Source organism: Protobothrops mucrosquamatus, unplaced genomic scaffold (genome assembly GCF_001527695.2).
Source record: "Protobothrops mucrosquamatus isolate PMUCROS unplaced genomic scaffold, P.Mucros_1.0 scaffold765, whole genome shotgun sequence".
In the NCBI taxonomy this organism is placed as follows: Eukaryota; Metazoa; Chordata; class Lepidosauria; order Squamata; family Viperidae; genus Protobothrops; species Protobothrops mucrosquamatus.
Genome location: NW_015387033.1, coordinates 141,481 through 159,104, shown reverse-complemented (window position 1 = coordinate 159,104; position 17,624 = coordinate 141,481). Strand labels below are relative to the sequence as shown.

General features: G+C 45.1%; 1 protein-coding gene and 1 non-coding gene across 2 annotated transcripts in view; both read right to left on the bottom strand.

Moving 5' to 3' along the window:
• The window catches only part of RPS3 (ribosomal protein S3), a 16,272-nt gene extending 8,980 nt beyond the window's left edge, over positions 1-7,292 (bottom strand). Inside the window, exons 1-3 of the mRNA XM_015818569.1 lie at positions 7,213-7,292; positions 3,371-3,501; positions 1,416-1,509 (exon numbers count right to left, since the gene is read on the bottom strand). Of these exons, the coding sequence (XP_015674055.1) occupies positions 1,416-1,509; positions 3,371-3,501; positions 7,213-7,242 (255 nt within the window). The 5' untranslated portion in view covers positions 7,243-7,292. The remainder of the gene's footprint in view (positions 1-1,415; positions 1,510-3,370; positions 3,502-7,212) is intronic.
• On the bottom strand, positions 4,382-4,536 carry LOC114922751. Its single transcript, XR_003810472.1, has one exon. It is a non-coding gene; the product is annotated as a small nucleolar RNA SNORD15 (small nucleolar RNA).
• Positions 7,293-17,624: the final 10,332 nt, after the last annotated feature.

Sequence of the window (17,624 nt, the reverse complement as noted above, 5' to 3'; positions counted from 1 at the left end):
TGTTCCTCCCCATCCAGACCCGTACGGCCTCCAGGCAACGGGCCATCACGTCAAGGGCATCGTTGGGGTGGCCTGGGGTGGAAATGTACAGCTGCGTATCGTCAGCGTACTGATGGAAATCCACCCCAAAGCCACGAATGATCTCTCCCAGCGGCTTTACATAAATATTGAACAAGAGGGGGAAGAGGACCGACCCCTGGGGCACCCCACAAGTGAGGGGTCTAGGAGTCGACCTCTGTCCCCCTGCCAATACAGACTGCGTACGGTCGGTGAGGAAGGAGGAGAACCACCGCATAACGGTGCCCCCCACTCCTAACCCACCGAGACGCCGCAGCATGATACCGTGGTCTACAGTATCAAAAGCCGCTGAGAGGTCCAAAAGAACAAGGACAGAGGAATACCCCCTGTCCCCGGCCCTCCAGAGATCATTGACCAACGCGACCAATGCCGTTTCCGTGCTGTGTCCCGGCCTGAAGCCCGACTGGTATGGGTCTAGATAGACTGTACCCAGATATTTTGCTGTTTGCTAAATATTGAAAATGTTATTTGGAAAAACCCTAATCCCGACCCCACCTTATAAAAACTAATAAAATCTATACCAAAAAAGAGAAGTTGGGGGTGAGATATTTGCCCCTTTCTTAATCCTTTTCTAGTTGAAGTACAAAGCATTGAAACTGGCATGTACTTTGCCACTGGCGTGTGGCCTTCTCTACTGTTGCCAGCTTTTGGTTGCTGCCGTTTTCTTGAGAGGCATCTGCCTGTTGCTTCCTTGAGTCGCTGCTCCAAAGTTACACTGAGTTGTAAACCAAGTGGAGCGTGGCAGGGGAGGGGGAGAAATCCAGGTAGTCCTCGACTTAACAACGATTTGTTTAGTGACCGTTATACAACGGCGTTGAAAAAAGGGACTTATTGAAAATGTTACCCCAACCCCAACTCTGACCCCATCTTATTCCTAACCCTATAAAAACTAATAAAACCTATACACAAAAAAAATGTAGGGAATATGACCAGCTCTCTGCAAGGAGTATAAATCCTTCCATTTCCCCCACCATCCAGTCAGAGCTGATGAAGCTTCTGGGATGAGAAGTGAAAGGTCTTCAAAGTCTAGTTGCCTGCTGGAAAAGCACCTTTGGGACTTTTAAATTCAAGTGAGAAATTCTGCTTCTCGGCACTCCCTTCTCAGATCATCCACGCTCAGATCATCCAGTGAACAGGGCACCCTCGTCAGAGTCAACCAGCAAAGCACCACTGAATGTGGCCCAGGCTGTTTGCTCTGAGCAAGAGAGCGTCCATTTCTGAACTCATCGTTATCGTCACTGAAGGCAAGCTTTTCCACGCATTTGGCAAGTTTTAAGAACGGGTGGAGTGTTCAACTCCCAGAATTCCCCAGCCAGCCCGGGCGCCACCATTATTACCTCCACGCTAGCCTCCGGAAAGCCAAACCGCTTCTGAACGACGGCCGTCAGCTCGCGAATCCGACGTCCTTTCTCTCCGAGAACGTTCTGAGTTCTGAATGGCAAAGGCAAAGATATATGGCATTAGGTCAGTCCCACCAGAAGGACTTTGAAAAATTCCCCAATATTTTTTTTTTTTTTTTTTAAATCGAGCCTGCATTGAACTCCCACTGGAAGGATCATCTGATTTGATCCAACTCTTCTCTCTCAGGAGTCCACAAGTTCTTCTACTCTATTCCAACAACTTGTGTGCATCTAAAATTACTTACGCCACACTTACACTCTCTCTCGGACTAGAGCTACCCGTTTTATGTACCTATAAGTAGTCCTCAATTTACGACCATCCTGGTCGTACTATGGCCTACTGTGGTCGTCAAGCGGGTCATCACATCACAATTTTGACTTTTTGCAACGATCGTTAAGCAAGTCCATTGTTCACTAGGGGGTGTTTCTGCCCAAACCCCGAAGTAAATGCTGGTTTTAAGCAAAAATCACAGTAGAGTTATGTGACTGAGTGTCCTTTGTATATTTAAACATTCGCTAAATGACCAGTTATAAATCAAGAACTACATCTCTCTCTCCTATTTATCTATCTACATCCATCCATCTCTGTCTCTGTCTCTGTCTCTGTCTCTCTCTCTCTCTCTATATATATATATATATATATCTGTCTTTCTATCTCATCTATCTTCTATCTATCTATCTATCTATCTATCTATCTATCTATCTATCTATCTATCTATCTGTCTGTCTGTCTGTCTGTCTCTCTCTATCCATCCATCCATCCATCCATCCATCCATCCATCCATCCATCCATCATCTATCCATCCATCTATCTATCTAATCTACCTACCTACCTAATTTATAGAGCGCTAAGCTCACAAGCCAGAGACTCCTACAAACACCTGTGATCCTTTAAGACTGTTCAGGACTAACACGAAGTGAAAAACGGAGCACCTCAGCTACTAACTACTGCAGGGAGAAAGATCATATGATGTCTGCATTAAAAGATTTGCATTGCAACTCCTCAATGGAAATGGACTAAGGAGGACTAGGGGGGACATGATAGCATTTGAGAGGCTGCCACAAAGAAGAGAGGGGTCAACCTGTTCTCCAAAGCACCAGAGGGAAGGACAACAATGGTTGGAAACTGATCAAAGAGAGAAGCAACCTGGAATTAAGGAGAAATTTCCTAACAGTGAAAACAATTAACCAGTGGAACAGCCTGCCTCCAGAAGTTGTGGGTGCTCCATCACTGGAAACTTTTAAGAAGAGACTGGACAGCCACTTGTCTGAAGTGGTATAGGATCTCCTGCTTGCGCAGGGGGTTGGACTAGAAGACCTCCAAGGTCCCTTCCACCTCTATTTTGAAATTGAAGAGGCTGCTTTTGATTTTTCAGCAGCCCAGGGGAATCTCGTACAATGTCTTGTGCACTAGTTGTGAACTTTCTTGGACTAAGTGAGCTTGCACACAGACACTCAATATCCTTGGCATCTTCATGACTGGACTACTGCAATGGACTGGCTAAAGACCATCCGCTGTAGGCAGAGACTGGTAAGTCTGCAGTGGCAAACAAGCTCGTATCCAGTGGCACCTTTTCTGAGTATAATTTTATTACAAGGCAGATGTTTTTGTGGGGCGGATAACTTGTGGCTTTTAATAAAAGTTGTTAGTTAGAAAGCACACTGCAGAGCCCTGATCTGAAGACCACCCAGAAACTCAAAAAAGATTTCAGCCTGGGTGGTGATGGGTACATCTAGACTTACCCATGTAGTAACTTTACCCAGCCTAGCATAGTTCAGAGGCGATTATATTTAAGACTACTTACTTCAAAATAAATGTAAGATTTGGGACACAGGGTCCTCTCCACTAATAGATCAATAACCAGAATAAGAACGAAAGCAGCTCCTCCTACCTGGTGGCAAGGATGATGATCTCGGTCCTGGTTGGGGTAACTCGGACCTCCACCCCAGAGTAGCCATCTTCGGCCAGCTCCCGAGTCAAAAACTCGTTCAGTTCAGCTTTGAAGATACCGTCGGCCACGAACTGAAACGGAAAAAGCAAACGGTGAGACGCCAAGATTACCTTGCAGACCTTCTCAATGAGAGCGACAAAAGCAGGACTGCCCGATTCTGTAACGGTTTGGTTCTCTCTGCCCTCCGTCTGGTAGACTCGCAAGATTCGTTTTTCTCACCATGCACCATGGATACATAACTCGAACTAGACTGTTGTTTCTGTGTCATATATGTGGGTGTATGCATAATTCTGTTATTTATTTATGTCATATTGATGTAGTGCCTATTGGAGGTGGTGACCCTTTGAGAGCCGAATGCAATGAAATTTCATTTTAATGCATGCCGATGAGTGTACAAAGTGACAATAAAGTTATTCTATTCTATATTTTCTATTCTATTCCATATTTTCTATTCTATTCTAATTGTTTCCTATTATTCTATTCCATTCCATATTTTCTATTCCATTCCATATTTTCTATTCTATTCTATTCTGTTTCCTATTATTCTATATTTTCTATTCTATTCTACTTCTTTCCTATTATTCTATTCCATATTTTCTATTCTATTCTAATTCTTTCCTATTATTCTATTCCATTCCATATTTTCTATTCTATTCTAATTCTTTCCTATTATTCTGTTCTATGTTTTCTATTCTATTATAATTATTTCATATTCTATTCTATTCCATATTTTCTATTCTGTTCTAATTCTTTCCCATTATTCCATTCTATATTTTCTATTCTATTCCATTATTCGATTCTATGAGTGATTCTGCATCTATAATCTATTCTATCAATCTATCCTATCCTATTAGTTCTAATTCTATTCCCAGGTGGTTCTTTCCAAAAACATTAATAAAAATCAACTAGTTAAATTTCAGTATTAAGGACAAGAGCCTTTTCAAAAGCTTCCCTTCTCAGACAAATGCCTCAAGTTCATCCAATGACCGGACCCCCCCACCCTTTGCCAAAGCCACCAACACAGAGCCACAGAACGTGGCGCGGCATTGCTCGGCCTGGGCGGAAGGGAGGGTCTCTTCTGACTCGTCATCGTATCATCACCGAAGGGATTCTTTTGGGCTCCAAAGCAGGCAGCCAAGGACGGCTCCGTGCTGCCTGAAGCACAGATCGAGGCCACGGACACGTCCACTAGATGCCACAGTTGCGTCTTTGCTGAAGACTAAGGGAGAAGGGTGTATTCTATTCTGTATTCATAGTCCTATTCTAATTCTTATTTCTATTCTGATCTGTTCCTAATCTCTATTCTATTCTCTATTCTATATTTTACTCTATTCTATAATAATAATAATAATAATGATAAAGTTGGAAGGGACCTTAGAGCTCATCTAGTCCAACCCCCTGCTCAGGCAGGAAACCCTATACCATTTCGGACAAATGGCTATCCAGTCTCTTCTTAAAAACTTCCAGTGTTGGAGCATTCACCGCTTCTGGAGGCAGGTTGTTCCACTGGTTAATTGTTCTAACTGTCAGGAAGTTTCTCCTTAGTTCCAGGTTGCTTCTCTCTTTGGTTAGTTTCCATCCATTGCTTCTTGTCCTGCCTTCAGGCGCCTTGGAGAAGAGCTTGACTCCCTCTTCTTTGGGGCAGCCCTGAGATACTGGAAGACTGCTATCATGTCCCCCCTCGTCCTTCTCTTCATTAAACTAGACATACCCAATTCCAGCAACCGTTCCTCATATGCTTTAGCCTCCAGTCCCCTGATCATCTTTGTTGCTCTTCTCTGTACTCTTTCTAGAGTTCTCAGCATCTTTTTTACATCGTGGTGACCAAAACTGGATGCAGGATTCCAAGTGTGGCCTTACTAAGGCCTTGTAAAGTGGTATTAATACTTCACGTGATCTATTCTCTATTTTATTCTATTCTACTCTAATTCTTATTTCTATTCTGTTCTGTTCCTAATCTCTATTCTATTCTAATCCTATCCTATCGGAATGCAGCCCACAACAGCTGGCCAGAAATGCAAGCTGCGAGTTTGGAAATGGGAGAGTCACAATACTTAATACCTGAGGCCCCTAGATCCACTCCCAGCAATTAAAAGTACGGGCTGTCCTCAACTTACAACAGTTCATTTAGTGACTATCTGAAGTTACCGCGCCACTGGAAAAAAAAGCGATTTATGACCCTTTTTTCACACTTACGACCGTTGCAGCATCCCCACGATCATGCAATTTACATTCAAATGCTTGACAACTGGTTCATAGATATGACGGTCCCAGGGGTCACGTCATCCCCTTTTGCGACCTCCCGACAAGCAAAGTCAACGGGGGAAGCCAGATTGACTTCCCAACCGTGTGACTAATTTATCAGCTGCAGTGATTCACTTAAGGACAGTGGGAAGAAACATAGTAAAATGGGGAAAAGCTCACTTGTCTTAACTTAGCAACCTAAACTCTAGGGGTCAATTGTGGTCATTAAGTCGAGGACTACCTATAGTTAAGTCATCAACTTACCATAACTTGAGACTAGAATTTCCATTGCTAGCAAAGCGATTATTTAACCGAGTTGTGCCCAATTTTATGACTTCTGTTAAGCAAACCAATACTAACGTTAAGTGAATCATACAGGCATTAAGCAAATCTGGGGGATTTCGGCCTGGTGGTCTCAGCCCAGCCCACTTCACAGGATTGGGGGGAAGGGAAGGTTACTATAGAACGGGGGTCTTCAAACTTGGCCCTTTGATGACTTGTGGACTTCAACTCCCAGAATTCTTCAGCCAGCATGCCTGGCTGAGGAATTGTGGGAGTTGAAGTCCACAAGTCATCGAAGGGCCAAGTTTGAAGACCCCTGATCTATAATCTCAAAGACAATAAAATCACATCACATCTAATAGTAGCATATAAACAGCATACAGATAGTCCTCATTTAGTGACTACAATTGGGGCTGGCTACTTGATCATTAAACGAAGAAGTGGCTAAGTCAGGGGTCTCCAAACTTGGGCCTTTTATGACTTGTGGACCTCAACTCCCAGAATTCCTCAGCTAGCGTGCCTGGCTGAGGAATTCTGGGAGTTGAAGTCCACAAGTCATAAATGGGCCAGGTTTGAAGACCCCCGCGATAGACATTCCCTTGAACCCCTAAAACGGGTAGGCAACCTTGGCTCTTTTATGACTCGTGGACTTCAACTCCCAGAATTCCACGAGTCATAAAAGAGCCAAGGTTGCCTACCCCTGCCCTAAGATTGTTTTTTCAATCTTAAAATGTGTGGACTCCAATTCCCAGCATTCCCCAGTCTATCCTGGGTTTTAGACGCTCCCCCCCCCCCCAAAGTGTCTCTGGGCCTCTCTTTCTCCGCCCAGCCTCCCTCCCAAGGCTGTGGTTGAAGCTGGGTGGGAGGACCAGATCCAGCCCCTCTCTAACAAACCAGCCAACCTACCTCGCAGGGCTGTTGTGGAGGAAAACATGCCCCATGCTGCATTCATATAATATTACTTAAGCAGAAGCACGTGCTAATATATAAAGCTTTAGGGCAGCTTCCGGGCCCGTCTAGCCGCGGTCTCGCTGTCTTCTTGGCCCAGCCAGACCTAACTACCGATAGGATTTGGGCCGGAGCAGCGGAGGGATGAAGGGGGCTCAGCCCCAATCCACTCCCATCCGAGGCTCCCGCCATCGTCGCAGCCCGCCTCGCCGGGCCGCCTCGCCGCTCGACCCGCCACGTCTTCTCTTGGCCGTATTTCTTCCCCCGCCGCCCCGCCATAGGCTCGGCAGGGCCCCGAAGAGCCTCACCTTTCGCTTCTTGGAGATCTGTACCGCCATCTTGAGCCGCGCCGCTCTGGCGAAAAAGAAGTGGCTTCCGCCGGCGCAGAGGATTATAGGGCCGCTCTCCCGCTCGTCATTGGCCAGCTGGCGTCACGTGGGCGGAAAGAGCCGCGAGCCACGCTGGGAAACGTAGTTGACGTTCTTTTGCGAGCCGGCTGCTCTCTGGCGCGGGTAGGCGTCCATGATTGTTCGCTGCTTCCCATTGGTCGAGCTGTTTTGGGTTGGGGGGGAGATGTACCAGTGGATTTTGGGAAATGTAGGCTGAGGTTGAAAATAGTTTAATTGGGAGTTGAGATAATATAGTAACAATATTCAGCCTTATGAACAACACTCACAATCAACAACAATAATTTGACCTCTGCTTTTGGGAATGAAGAGTAAACTGGTAGAGCTTCCATGTGCAGCTGCAGTATACCTGTGAAGCTCCTTTGTCAGAGATTTTTTTAAAAAAATCATTCAATTTGTATAATCATCTAAGTGATTCTGACAATGGGGTATAAGGAGAATTGCCCCGCTGCATTCTTTTTCCCCATCCATGAATTTTCAACATGCTGTGTTATCATCTCCACAACACCTGGCTAGTCCAGCATTTTATTATTTTATTATTATTGTATTGTATTTATTTTATTTTATTATTTTATTTTATCATTAATTTTTAAAAGATTTTTAAGCCAGGCTAACTGAGATAGTGTGTGACTCTAGGTTATGTACCCTGTAGTTTTTCTGGCAAGATTTTTGGAAGTGATTTGCCGTTGCTTCCTAAGGCTGAAAGAAAATGTCATTCAGCTTTATGCCTAAATCGGGACTAAAATTCACAATCTCCAGGTTTCTAGCCAGGTGTCTTAACTACAACACAAACTGGTACATATGTATGTGTGTGTGTGTGTAAATATGCACATATGTATGTATGTGTGTGCGTATGTGTTTGAGAGCAATTAATCAGTGGAACGACTTGCCTCCAGAAGTTGGAGGTTTTTAAGAAGAAGATTGGACAGCCATGTGGCCGGAATAGGGTCTCCTGCTTGAGCAGGGGGTTGGACTAGAAGACCTCTAAGGTCTCTTCCAACTCTGTCATTCTGTTATTCTTTTCTCTGACTTAAGAAGTCAAATTGATCCATCTCAGCAAAATCTGTCAGCTTTGCCAGCATTCCTTCCTAGTGCGTAGTGTTGAATCTTCCCATCTTTGTGCATACAGTAATCTGAGGGGTCCTTGGTGCTCTCTGAGCTTGGTGGTTTTCTTGCAGACGTTTCATTACCCAACTAGGGAACATCATCCTTGGGAGGAGGAGGAGGAGGAGGAGGAGGAGGAGGAGGAGAAGAATTGGTGGTAGAGAAGGAGAACTATGGGGTCCTTGGTGCTCTGAGCTTAGTGGTTTTCTTGCAGACATTTCATGACCCAACTAGGGAACATCATCCATGGGAGGAGGAGGAGGAGGAGGGAGAGGAGGAGGTGGAGGAGGAGGAGGAGAATTGGTGGTAGAGAAGGAGAGCTATGGGTTCCTTGGTGCTCTGAGGTTGGTAGTTTTCTTGCAGACGTTTCATTACCCAACTAGGGAACATGATCAATGCAAGGAGGAGGAGGAGGAGGAGAATTGGTGGTAGAGAAGGACAACTATGGGGACCTTGGTGCTCTGAACTTAGTGGTTTTCTTGCAGACGTTTCATTACCCAACTAGGGAACATCATCAATGTGAGGAGGAGGAGGAGGAAGAGAAATAAGACTGGTGGTAGAAAAGGAGAAGGAGGAGGAAGACTATGGAGTCCTTTGTGCTCTCTGAGCTTGGTGGTTTTCTTGCAACTAGGGAACACCATCAATGCCAGAAAAAGGAGAAGGAGGAGGAGGAGAACTGATGGTATCTAAATATGGGCATATATACATACACACAAACATACATACGTATGTGGGGTTCTTGATGCTCTCTGAGCTTGGGAATGAGAAGGAAGGGGAGAAGGAAACTGGTGGTAGAGAAGGAGAAGGAGGAGAACTGTGGGATCCTTGGTGTTTTCTGTGCAGGGTTGTTTTCTAGCAGACATTACCCAAACTAGGTAACATCATCAGTGCTAGTCCTGCTAGCCACTAACACTGAGGACATTCCCTAGTTGGGCCATGAAACGTCTGCAAGAAAACCACCAAGCTCAGAGAAGCACTGAGGACCCGCTCATTTCAACCCTAAGCTACAAAATACTCTCCTTCATTACAGGGGTAGGCAACCTTGGCTCTTTTATGACTGGTGGACTTCAACTCCCAGAATTCCTCAGCCAACATGGGGGAACTATGGCCCCTTCATGACTGGTGGACTTCAACTCCCAGAATTCCTCAGCCAGCATGGGGGAATCTTTGGCCCCTTCATGACTTGGGACTTCAACTCCCAGAATTCCTGAGCCAGCATGGGGGAACTATGGCCCCTTCATGACTTGTGGACTCCAACTCCCAGAATTCCTGAGCCAGCATGGGGGAACTATGGCCCCTTCATGACTCGGGAACTCCAACTCCCAGAATTCCTGAGCCAGCCATGCTGAGGGAAAAGGGAGAATTTCTAAGCTGAGCCATGCTGGCTCAGGAATTCTGGGAGTTGAAGTCCACGAGTCATAAAAGAGCCAAAGTTGCCTACCCCTGACGTCACTGTTCTGATCACACACTGAAATAACCTTCTATGGCTGATTTAGATTTAGATTTAGATTTAGATTTTATTAGATTTATACCCCGCCCTTCTCCTGGCGGACCCAGGGCGGCTTACAGCAAGCTAAAAACAGATAAAGACCTTACAAACACCATTTTAAAATACAATTAAAAGAAATATTAATGCTTCAACAAAACGTCTTGATGCTGACACAAGAAAAAAAAGGTGTGATTTGCAGTTGTGAGCACAGGAGGGCACAGTTGCTTCGCACGAGAGAAGGCAGCCCAGATCTCTCCTGTCTTGGGCAACCTTAGAAGCTACATGGGGCATCCCATGAAGAAGTGGGGCAGGAGGGAAGCGACCCCCCCCAAGGCATCCTTAGTCAACTAATTTCCACTGGGGTCCTTGAACTGACCCATTTCTTCAGTTTGTGCTTCTTGCTATGCAAGCAACCCCAAGGTCACTTTATGTCTAAATTAGCTTTTTTTTTTTTTTTTTTAAAAAAAGAAAGAAAAAATCTACAGCAAAGTGTTGACTAGATCAATGTCTACGGAGATTTTCAACTATTCTGGTCATAAGCAAGGAAGTCCAGTTGCCTTTTGGGGGGAAAAAAAGCATCTTTGTGCTTAGATAAAGAAAAGAGAAAAAAAAAGTGCAAAGCGGCAGCTTCCGATTGCGGCACTTACAAATAAATTTATTGTCTGCCCTCCCTATTTAAGGTGACATCCAAATCCCCTTCTTCATGTTTTATCCTTTCTAATTACCGAATCCATAAAAAACATCCTATCATTTTCCCCTTTCCCCCCTCCCATTTTCAGTAAAAGGTCCATAAAGGGTATATCGTCACTAATAAATATACTACCGTCATTGTATTATTTCCTAATTAAACAAGTCAATTTTGCCATGTCTGAAAATTAGAAACACAGAGACATCGAAAACAGGGGGCAGGAAAAAAAAAAAACCAGAACTCCATCAAATCTGGCCATTCAGTTATGTTGTTTGTTCATTTCTTTTTTAAAAAAAAATATTTTTATTTTATTTATTTATATGTATTTATATTTTATGCTATATTTATTTATTATATATTAGTTATTTATAGTTATTTATTTAAAGCGCATGAAGGCAGGACAAGAAGCAACGGAGGGAAACTAACCAAGGAGAGAAGCAACCTAGAACTAAGGAGAAACTTCCTGACAGTGAGAACAATTAACCAGTGGAACCACCTGCCTCCAGAAGCGGTGAATGCTCCAACACTGGAAGTTTTTAAGAAGAGACTGGACAGCCATTTGTCTGAAATGGTATAGGGTTTCCTGCCTGAGCAGGGGGTTGGGCTAGATGACCTCCAAGGTCCCTTCCAACTTTATTATTGTTGTTGTTGTTGTTATATATTGTAGATGACACTAAGCTGGCAGGAACAGCCCACACCCCAGAAGATAAGCTCAGAATCCAAAAAGATCTTGGCAGGCTTGAACGATCCAACAACATGAAATTGAATGTGGAGAAAAGCAAGATTTTACACCTGAGCAGGAAATCCCAAAGGTACAAGTACAACTTAGGTGGAACCTGGCTCAAAAACAGTAACTGGGAGAGGGACCTTGGAGTCCTAGTGGACGATCCCTTCAACCTGAGCCAGCTGTGTGCGGCAGCAGCCAAAAAAGCTAATATAATCCTTGGTTGTATAAACAGAGGCGTAGAATCAAAATCATGTGAAGTATTAGCATCGCTTTATAAAGACTTAGTAAGCTCACACCTGGAATGCTGCACCCAGTTTTGGTCACATTACAAAAAAAGATGTTGAGACTCTGGAAAAAGTGCAGAGAAGAGCAACTAAGATGATTAAAGGCCTGGAGATGAAAACATATAAAGAATGGCTGCAGGACTTGGGTTTGGCTAGTCTATAGAAAAGAAGGAATAGGGGTGACATGATAGCAGCATTCCAGTATTTGAGGGGCTGCCACAAGGAAGAGGGGGGTCATGTTATTCTCCAAAGCACCAGAGGGCAGGACGAGAAACAAGGGATGGAAACTAATCAAGGAGAGAAGCAACCTGGAATTAAGGAGAAACTTCCTAACAGTGAGGACAATTAACCAGTGGAACAGCTTGCTACCAGAAATTGTGGGTGCTCCAACACTGGAGGTCTTTAAGAAGAGACTGGAATGGTGTAGGACTTCCTGCTTGAGCAGGGGGTTGGACTAGTAGACCTCCAAGGTCCCTTCCAGCTATATTTTGATTCTGATAGTAAAATAGGTTTTTTTTTTTTTTTAAAAAGGAAAGAACTCGTTCAACTTTTGGATCAGGTTGCTTTCCACTTCTGCTGAAATCATGCTGTTTGCAGCTAAAATGTTAGGCACCTTTTGCCATTTCCTTCTTTCTTGGGAAACACCCTTGCTAATAATTTTGGAGGAAGCCTTCAAATTGTTCAGAAGCTGGGATTCGGAGACTCGGCCCTTTTCTTCTGAACAAAGCTTTTCTCTGGAAAACTGGAAAGCGGAAAGCTCATTGGATTTTATTTGTATTTTTATTGCAACATACAAACTCTTTGCGATGCTGGCTGTAAAACGGGGAGATTCCCAAGAGTGGGAAATGCATTTATTTATCTATCCATTCTTTTAAAAACGCCCATTTACCTCGGAGTCCAGGGAAGTGATGTGAAATGTAAATCGCATTAGCCCTTGATTTCATGAGAAATCGGTCTAGACTGGGCAGTAAGGTTGGAGAAATAAAAATAAAAACATCGTCCATGAATCACTTCCATTTCTGCAACCCATTGAAACAATTGTAAAGTGAGCAGGAACTGAATTAAGAGTCCGGACAAGATTGGATCTTTCCAGTTAACCAGAATAAAGAGAGTCACCAGGTTTAAGTGTCAGTCCAGGGCTTCTGAGAAATGTTTTGTCTTTGTTTCCGAATTACGTGACGGTCGTTAAGTATGAAAACTGGTCACGAGTCACATTTTTCAATGCTGTTGTAACTTTGAACGATCATTAAACAAACCTGTGTATGGCTTTGGGATTTCTGCGTGGTCTCCCATCCATGTTAAAATAAAAAGAGAAATGAAATGGGGCCAACATGCTTGGGTGTCTGGCTATGGGGAGGAATTTTTACAACAGCTTGCTGAGTTTGACCCAAGAATAGACTTTGGTCACTGACCATGGTTATTTTTGTTTTAAAATTAAAACATCTGGATATCAAGGTTTCATATCCCCGTGTGTTGGTTTTTAATGTGTGTGTGTTTTTAACTAGATTGTTGTTGTAACTGTTGTGCGCTTCCTAGAGTCACTTAGGCAAGATAGATAGCTGTGCAAATGTAATAAATGAGAGGTCTCCAATATTGGCCACTTTTAGCCTTGTGGACTTCAACTCCCAGAATTCCTCAGCCAGCCAAACTTGGCCGCTTTTAGACTTGTGGACTTCAACTCCCAGAATTCCTCAGTCAGCTAAACTGGCCATTTTTAAGATTTGTGGACTTCAGCTCCCAGAATCCCTCAGCCAGCCAAACTTGGCCACTTTTGGACTTGTGGACTGGGAGTTGAAGTCCCAAGTCATGAAGGGGCCATAGTTCCCTCATGCTGGCTGAGGAATTCTGGGAGTTGAAGTCCCCGAGTCATGAAGGGGCCAAAGTTCCCCCATGCTGGCTGAGGAATTCTGGGAGTTGAAGTCCCAAGTCATGAAGGGGCCAAGTTTCCCCATGCTGGCTCAGGAATTCTGGGAGTTGAAGTCCACGAGTCATGAAGGGGCCATAGTTCCCCCATACTGCCTCAGGAATTCTGGGAGTTGAAGTCCGCAAGTCATGAAGGAGCCATAGTTCCCTCATGCTGGCTGAGGAATTCTGGGAATTGAAGTCCGCAAGTCATGAAGGGGCCAAAGTTTCCCCATGCTGACTCAGGAATTCTGGGAGTTGAAGTCCACGAGTCATGAAGAGGCCATAGTTCCCCCATGCTGGCTGAGGAATTCTGGGAGTTGAAGTCCCAAGTCATGAAGGGGCCATAGTTCCCTCATGCTGGCTGAGGAATTGTGGGAGTTGAAGTCCACGAGTCATGAAGAGGCCATAGTTCCCTCATGCTGGCTCAGGAATTCTGGGAGTTGAAGTCCACGAGTCATAAAGAGGCCATAGTTTCCCTCATGCTGGCTGAGGAATTCTGGGAGTTGAAGTCCACAAGTCATAAAAGAGCCAAGGTTGATTACCTCTGGAATAAACAAAGGGATAAACGAACAAACACAAATTAAATTCAATGCAGATGTCCTTTTGGCGAAAGAAAGCTGGCACAGATGATCACGCTTACCACGTATTATGCAATACCTGATGATTTAAAGCCACTTTTTTTTTAATTATTCAACATTTTATACATAATAAATACAAAGTTACACAGCCAATAGAAAGAAAGCATCCGGGAGCTGCTTCCAGTTTATTGACACTGTACACGGGTGATATGTTTTGATTTGCATGCCCTCTATGAAGTTTAAAAAGGAGGCGTTATTATACAACCTTTTTTAAAAAAAATAATAATTAGCAGCTCTTACAGGAAATAGGTTTTTTTTTCTTAAAAAACAAACAAACAAAAACAAACCGGGAACTAAGGGATTTTCATTTAAATAATGCTTTTCTGAATTGGGGAGAATCTTGAGTTAATGGCAACGTCGGAAAAAAACCCCAACCAAATAATTAAAAAAATAAAAATAAAAATATTAACGCCGAACGACTTGGCCAACTGCTGGGAAGCCGGGAAGAGCATTACGGCTGGCAACGCGCTTCTGTTTTTGTTTTGTTTTTGCACGAAACATTTAAAAACGTCCGCAGTAAAAGTTTCGTTTTTTTCCCCCCCCTCCCCACTCTTAGAAAAACCGATTAAAAAAACTTTTGAAGAAGTCTAATAAACACTTAAAGATCTCGACAGATCAACGGCACAAAAAATGCACGCCTCTCCCACCCACCCACCCGACACCCCCCCAAAAAACCCACCTTTTACAGGATTCTGCCAGATACTGGCCCCTGCGGCGGAGGACTTGGGTTGTGTTCCCATCTCCTCTTTTGTGTAGGCCAAATGGACAAAAATGGGGGCCCCTCCCCAAAGGAAAGAGAGAAGAGAAAGGAAAGAGAGAAGAGAAAGAAAGGAGAAGAAAGGAGAAAGAGGAGGGGAAGAGAGGAAGAGAAAGAAAAGAAGGGAAGGGAAGAGAAAGAAAAGGGGAGGGGAGAGGAGAAGAGATGGAGGGGAAGAAAGGAGAGAAGGGAAGAGAGGAGAAGGAGGGGAAGAAAGAAGAGGGGAAGAGAGGAGAAAGAAGAGAAAAAAGGGAGGGAAGGGAGAAGAGAAAGAAGGGAAAAGAAGAGAAGAGAAAGAAGGGAAGAGAAGGTGAAGAAAGAGGGGAAGAGAGGAGAAAGGAGAGAAGAGAAAGAGAAAGGAAGGGAGAAGAGAAGAAAGAAGGGAAGGGAAAAGAGAAGAGAAGGAGAAGGAAAGAGGGGAAGAAAAGAGGGGAAGAGAGGAGAAAGAAGGGAAGGGAGGAGAAGAGAAGAGGAGAAAGAAGGGAAGGGAAAAGAAGAGAAGAGAAAGAAGGGAAGAGAAGGGGAAGAAAGAGGGGAAGAGAGAAGGAGAAAGAAGAGAGAGAAGAGAAACAGAAGAGAAGAGGAGAGAGGGGAAGGGAGAGGAGAAGAAAGAAGAGAAGAGAGAGAAAAGAAGAGAAAGAGGAAGACTTTTTTCTGGATGTAGACCCAGCCAAGATTATCGGTGCAAAGTTTCAGATCAAGCTCTTCCACGAAGCGAAAGCCAAGGAATTGGGGAAAGGGAGAGGGACCCCAAAAGAGCTTTTGTGATACCTTAACTTACAGGTAAAACTCGGGACACATTGTGCAGGTGAGTTTATACATTCTACCCCGGTAGCAGGGAAGCGCGTGGGATGGAGGATGGGCTCTGGAGTCCGTGCCGACTCTCGGGGCCCTCAGTCGGTCGGTCGTCTTCGGGAGCACCTCCCGAACCCGGAACTTCGACAGCTCTCCTACCTATCGCCACCTAACCTGCTCCTCTTCTCCTTTTTTTTCCTGTTTTTCCCAGCCTCCTGGCGTTCCCAAAAGAGCCGGGTCTTCTCATGGTCTCCCCCCCCCCGAATTGGACGTATCTCAGCCTGGATTTTGGTGATACAACAAGGAACTCTGGATGGATGTGGGGGTTTTTTTTGGGGGGGGGGGGGATGACCCAGTGGGGTTTTTGTTTCCTTGGGCGTCTTCTCCGACACCGACGTCCGAAAGGGTAAAATCCTCTTTTTTTGGTGGGAATCTGTACAAGCTCGTACGAAATACATTTATTTCTTCCCAACCTTCGCCTGGTTTAAACTCAGGCGGAAGGAACAAACCAGCTTTAGTCAAGGTTGGTGTGCTCAACGACAGGGGTTGGAAATAGGGTGGGTGGGGGGCAGAGGACCCTTCAAAGATGGAGTTGACCCAGGAAAGCTCTGAAGAAGGGCGGAGAGACCCCTTGGCGAGGTGTGAGCCCAAGAGGAGAACCGAGGTGAGGTTTTGAGAGCTTTGAGAGCGGCAAAGATGGAGTGAACAACTGGCTGACGGGTTAACAACTTCCAAACGTCCAAATGGACATTTGTCCATTTTCACTGGGGGGTTGGAGGGGGGGGGGAAATCCTGCAAAAATCTGTTGGGAGAGAGACGAGGTGGAGCCCAGCGAAACCAGCAAGGTCTCCATCCCAGGGGTGTGAAAACTCTGGGTAGGCCACACAGAGCGAGAGAAAGAGACCGAGATCGTGACCATCTCCGGGTTTAATTTCCTGGGATGGAGGGTGGCCCATCAGGGTCACAGAGAGGGGGCACCCAAGCCTAGAGGCCACCGGTCAAGTAGGCCGAACCTTCAGCTTCTTGGGCCCCAGTGGAAGCCACTGTGCCTGAGACCTGTTGCGAAGGTCGGGGGATAAACTGGAATAAGAGAAGAAGTGGCTGAAGCGAGGAAGGAGGGAGGGAGGGAGGATAGCTAGAGGGGAGTGTTGTAAAAAGTAGACCAATTCAATGGAAGGGAGGGAGGGGGAATAGGAGAGAGAACGAGATGGAAGGGGAAGGGAGGAAAGAAGGGAGGGAGGGAGAATAGGAGGGGAGGAAGGAAATAATGGGAGGGAGGGAGGGAGAAAGAGGGAAGGAAATAATGGGAGGGAAGGAAGGAAGGAAATAATAAGGGGGAGGGAGGGAAGAAAATAAAGAAGACGGGAAGAAAGAAAGGGGGAGAGAGAAAAAGGGGGAGGGAGGGAAGGAAGGAAATAACAGGAGGGAGGGAAAGAAAGAGAGGGAGGGAGGGAAATAACAAGACGGAGGGAGGGAGGAAGGGAAGGAAATAAAAGGAGGGAAGGAAGAAAATAATAGGAGGGAAGGAAGGAAATAAGGGCGAGGGAGGGAAGAAAATAAAAAGGAGGAAGGGAAGAAAGAAAGGGGGAGAGAGAAAAAGGGAGAGGGAGGGGAGGAAATAACAAGACAGGGAGGGAGAGAGAAAGGGAGGGAAGGAAATAAAAAGAGAGGAAAGAAAATAGGAGGGAGGGAAGGAAGAAAATAATAAGGGGAAGGGAGGGAGGGAAGAAAATAACAAAAAGGAGGAAGCAAAGAAAGGGGGAGAGAGAGAAAGAGAGAGGGAGGGAAGGAAGGAAATAACAGGAGGGAGGGAGGAAGGAAGGGAGGGAAGTTTCAAGAGGAAAGGAACGGCCGCTTCCAGCTGTGCCATGAAAATCCTTATTCAATTTTCTCCTGGGAAGAAAACGCATCGCTGTGAATTCAGCC